The sequence below is a fragment of the Limulus polyphemus genome, unplaced genomic scaffold (genome assembly GCF_000517525.1).
Source record: "Limulus polyphemus unplaced genomic scaffold, Limulus_polyphemus-2.1.2 Scaffold3429, whole genome shotgun sequence".
NCBI classification, from domain to species: domain Eukaryota; kingdom Metazoa; phylum Arthropoda; class Merostomata; order Xiphosura; family Limulidae; genus Limulus; species Limulus polyphemus.
The window spans coordinates 86,157-91,817 of NW_013669039.1; the positions used below are offsets into that span (position 1 = coordinate 86,157).

Consider the following 5,661-nt stretch of genomic DNA (forward strand, 5'->3'; position numbering starts at 1 on the left):
CACACTAGTCATGTGACTCGCTGACGCAACAATAGTTTTTGCTTTTTCAAACAGTTTAAATAGCCTTTGGAATGGGTTAAATTCAGATGTAGTAGAAGCAGTAGTTGCAAGGGATTTGAAGAAAAGGCTCGATAAATATTTAAATGAACAGGGCTGGATGTTTTTAAGGGTATGGGATAGTCTTAATGTTTCTTAAATGCTACATTATGTTATCTATTAATTTTATTTCTTTTCTAAAACATTGGTAGTCATAAAGGTAAAAAATATCAAAATATACAATTTTAAGACACTTTCTGTTCTTGAGCAGTTACAAAAGATTGATCTTAAACACTGATTTACACGACTCTGATTCTGAATCCGCATTGGACAAATTAAGAGGAATGTGAAACAGAAATTGCAATCATCGTGAATATTATTAAAAATTTTATGCCTATTGGTTTAATGAATGTTTCTTTACTGGTCCTATACGGGTTTCCAGTCCGCAGGAATTTTTCCAGGGGGGTGGGGCAAAGTAGTATGCAATTGTGATGTGAATAAAAAAAAATTCATATACATATGCTGAATAAATAAGTTGTTTGTTTGTTATTAAGCACAGAGCTACACAAAGGACTGTCTGTGCTCTGCCCACAACGGGTATCGAAAATGAATTGGACCGCTTACCTACAAAAGTTAAATGATTCAAACTGTTACACTCGTTATTACTATTTTTAAACATTAAAATTCTACATGATTTTCCTTTTAATTCCTGAAGTTTGTTATTATCAAATTCAAAGTTCAAGACTACACATAGAGTTCTTTGAGTTTGTTTGTTTTTTAAAGTTTGCGCAAAGCTGCCAGGGAGCTATCTGCGCTAACCGTCCCTAATTTAGAAGTCATAGACTAGAGCAGGGGTGGCCAACCCACAGCAGGGAGGGAGCCAGAATTTCGCAACTTACATTACTGTTGAACCACATATGCACGGAATTAAAAATGTTGATAATAATAATAAAGATAATAATATTAATAACTTAGACAAAGCCCGAGACGAAACTGAGGCTCCCAGTACTGCTGCCTCAGTGGTTCCGGACAAAACAATGCTTTTATTTTATAAAATAATATAAATATTGTTGCTTTTACCAAAATGCTCTTATTTTATATATATATAATAGAACATCAATTAAAGACAGATCAATTTTTTAACCACCATATTCGCAGTTATTGCCACTCATTATGGAAGCCTTTGAAAGTTTTCATTTAACTGACGACAAACACTACACTTGTTCTCCTGCTTACTTGGTTCTCGAAGCTCTAGTTATTGCGGTGATCAATTGAGTGTGAATTTTTCTCAAATCTTTGACTGATTGTATCTGAATATCCAACATGTTTATTGACCTGATTAGTTTATATTGGTGCTGTTAATATGTTTAACCACTAATCCTTTGACTGATTGTATTTGAATATCCAATATGTTTATTGACCTGATTAGTTTATATTGGTGCTCAGTATTATGTTTAACATATAATCCTTTGACTGACTGTATCTGAATATCCAACATGTTTACTGATCTGATTAGCTTATATTGGTGTTGTTATTACGTTTAACCTCTAATCCTTTGACTGATTGTATTGCAATATCCAACGTGTTTACTGATCTAATTAGTTTCTATTAATCATCTCGACTTGTAGCTTTGCTGATGGAATATGTGGCGTTTATCTAATTTTATACAATTTCCTTCATATCTATCTATCTATAAATTCAACGAAACTGGGATGAGCTGAAATAATAATATGCTTATCACAGTTTGGAAATGTGTTCGATCTTTTTTAGCATTAAAAGGAAAATTCTTCATTGTTTTATCAAATTATCACTAGTAGTATGTGGCAAAGATTTCAGTATTAGAACATGTTCTTGTGCTGCTATTTATTCATTTAAAAGTAGCCCTAGAGTTGGCGGTGGATACTGTTGACTAGCTGCCTTAGTCCGTCAGCTCAAAATTAGGGAAATCTGTGCACAGATAACACTTGTGTAGTTTTGTGGGAAAATTATTTAACGAACAAAAAGAGCTACCAAGATTCGTTTTGAAAACTCAGTCAACCAAATGAGATAGTACGACGACTGTAGCACTTAACGAGCCTGCCCATGATTTTCACCTCGGTCTGTAACGAGAGATTGGAATGTGGTGCCACAAGTGTAGTTCTTTTGATTGCCACAGTGCCACTGTTTATAAACTGTGATGAAATGCCGATGAAAGAAACGGTATTTGATAACGACTCCCCAGCAGACGAGCACCTCTTATCGCGTTCCTTTGAAGGCATGATAGATCTATATTTTTACCAACTGTTTTGCAGACAAACCACGATTGGACTTAATTTTTATTTTTATAGGACTCAAGCAGCGCTCTTTCACGTCACATGATCAATTTATTTTCAATATCTCAATAACTGTTGGAATTCCTAATCAAGTAGCGTATAATGTGCATCAACACTAAGAAAGAAAACGCAATACAATTTTAATCGTATATCTTGAGCACACAATATACATTTATTTTGTTGTGTTTAATTTTTACATTTTTGAAATAAAACAGTTGTCATTACAATAAGTTGTCGATAAACTAACTCTGCGAAAAGAGACTTGTATTGATTAGTTCGAGGAACCTAACAAAGGCGGAGTTTTACTGGATAGTCGATGTGCAAGAAACTCTAACAAGAAATCGTTTTCTCAGAACATCCTAATAATTCTCGCCAGATCTAGAGAGTATATTGTCTAAGAAAAATAATGACATAAAGAAACTTATACGCGGTTATTAAAATTGTTATTTGAATAGCTTAAACATTTCTATACGGTAAGTTTTGACCGAAGGTTTTAACAGTATTTTCTCTCTCTCTCTCTTTTAAAGCAATATTTTATGTTTCGTGACAAATTTCAACTTGGCAAGATGACTTCTAGCTGCCGCTATTCGTTTGGAGAAGTCACCTACTATTCTTCTTCTGAAGATGACTTAAGAAGGTCGAAACGTTGTTCTTTATTTTGATTAAAGTTTCTAATACCCATACCAGCCGTCTTTGCTATACATACATACAAATTTCATTATTCTGTCTAGTATACCGATAAATAAAGAAAATGTCCCCAACGCACAAGCTATATACAGTTGTTCTAATTAGATCTGACTAAAGCCCTGTGTTGTTAGCGCCATCTCACGGATTATATCCTGTGTTTTAGCGGCAGGTGAGTAGGTCTTCCCATTCAGCCACTGGAGCGTGTGTGTTTGAGGTCGAGTAAACGCCGGATTTATTAGAGCTGTATATAGACAGTGAAACGTTTCAGCCTTCTGTTTTCAGTTAAATAGCTCAATGGCTAGCAACTGTCATGAAGTTTTCATTTATATTGTCAAATTTTTGAGTGAGTTTGACGAAAAAGATCTCAAGTTTAACGCCTGTAGCTGGTTCAAAGTTTGGTGTGTGTTACCAAGTTCTTTTTGTGATTAGACATGCTATAAGTGAAGGCAATCGAACTAAATAATGGATCTGATAGGACGAAATCTAGGACTACAGTGGAGTCTGTGGGCGCTTTGTGTAAATTTTAACTAAATACTTATTTAATATACACTGCGGAAGTTTACGTTAATTGTATCATAGAGCTTTTGTACAATATTAGAGTTTTTAATTTATTTTTTATTCGAAGAGTGGAGGTGCAAAATATTGGAATTAAACATCGTGTACTGAATATCAAAAAATTTCCTGAACGTACAAAGTTACAGTACTTCAGCATATTCAAGATAATTATAGACTTGTTCCAGTTTGTGCCAGGAGCTTGCGTGAGAATAATTTATTGAGCTAAGGATTTTGTTTTTTGAATTTTTATTCTGTACAATACGAATGCTGTAAGAAGAAGAACAAAAAGAAGAAATCCAAATAGACGTTGATCCGTGGTTTTGAGTCAAGACATGTTATTCTTGACGCTGGTAGCTTTAGCTCTTGGTCTTAGGGTGGGTATTGCTATGAACTCCAAGCACGAGTTAAACAGAGTTACAACGACAGAAGCAACAGTAAAGCATCAGGTAAGCTTGTTTTGATAATTTAACTGAAAAAAAAGCGAAATATACCAGTTCATTTGTTATTGTTTTATTTCTTATACTCAAGCCTCACTTTTCATCTACCATTTTTTAAAGATTTATCAACATTTAATTGAAAACCTGAAGCGATTGAGAACGAGAAAACAAATAACTTATGGGTTATTAAACTTAAGGCTTAAAGCCTTAAGCAGTCAAAACAAAGCAAACGTAACTTGTTATAGCGATTTTAATACAACACTAAACCAAGTTTATAGGATTATATATGCATAAAAATTGTATAATACACGCAAATTGTATGATATCAGATATATTCCACGTAATTGACTTTTATTTCTAAAATTTCAACTTGTAAATTATCCCGTTAGATGTTTTTGTTCTATAATAAGAACGCATAAATCATTTTGGTACTTCTTTAAATTCAATTTTGAACTTATTTTAGTGTAATCTGACATTTATCTATGTTTTCTCTGTATAATTTGATTTACTTCAAGTGAATGTTTATACCTACATTTACGTTTTCTCGTAAAAGCTTATTTTGCATATTATCAAGACAAGGTGAATGACGTCAGTAAGTTGAAATACACATTTTTCATTAGCTATACGTTCAGAAGATGAAAACCGTAAATAATTGTGTCGCCTTTTTATATTATCAAGTGTTTCTGTATTGTGTTTGCTATGTAGCATGCACATACACAATTATATTTCTCTTTATGATAACAAAAATTAAAAAAAAATTAATAAAAAAGAATATATGTAACATGACACCAAAGTTTTTACGACGTCTACTTACATTAGCGTATGAAACATTACCTTATTGATTTTAGTGCTAGTTTTCTAGTTTTTACACAGGTGGACTCTAACAAAGCATCACGCGAGTGAAAAGTTGATTTTATTTTTTAATATTTCAGTCAAAGTTTTCTGTGGCATAATATTATCAGTTAGGTGTTAGCTATGATAAGAATATTATATAGTTTTTAAGTTCGCTTTTTAACAAGTTTTTACGTTTTACGAAGTTTGCTTTAGACACCCCCCCCCCCAAAAAAAAGTGAAAAATCTATCGGCTTTAAATTATTACTAGCAACAGAGCACCGATTCAGTGACATTTCTATAACAGTGCAATAATTTGCACTTACTATAATTAAAGGTAATTTATCAAATATTTGTCCAAACTTACCAACTGAACCAAGTCATTCTATAATATCTCTACTGTCTCAGTACACCTATAAATATACAAGGGTTTGATGTCATCAGCAAACCCTAGTAATATATATAATTATGTTTCTATCAATATCATTAATGTACTTAAGAAAGAATAGAGGCCTAAGTACTTACTCCTAAGGTGTTCTACCGGTAAATAGCGTCCATTTTGACTAGACTCCATTAATAATAACAAAGAACAAAGGCCTAAGCATTTACTCCTAAGGTGTTCTACCGGTAAATAGCGTCCATTTTGACTAGACTCCATTAATAATAACAAAGAACAAAGGCCTAAGCATTTACTCCTAAGGTGTTCTACCGGTAAATAGCGTCCATTTTGACTAGACTCCATTAATAATAACAAAAAACAAAGGCCTAAGCATTTACTCCTAAGGTGTTCTACCGGTAAATAG

The 5,661-nt window shown here is 33.0% G+C and overlaps 1 protein-coding gene across 1 annotated transcript in view; it reads left to right on the top strand.

The window, feature by feature from the left end:
* Nucleotides 1-3,277: 3,277 nt before the first annotated feature.
* LOC111088259 overlaps nucleotides 3,278-5,661 on the top strand; it is a 34,974-nt gene continuing 32,590 nt past the window's right edge. The window contains exon 1 of the mRNA XM_022397824.1: nucleotides 3,278-4,036. Within this exon, the coding sequence (XP_022253532.1) occupies nucleotides 3,923-4,036 (114 nt within the window). The 5' untranslated portion in view covers nucleotides 3,278-3,922. The remainder of the gene's footprint in view (nucleotides 4,037-5,661) is intronic.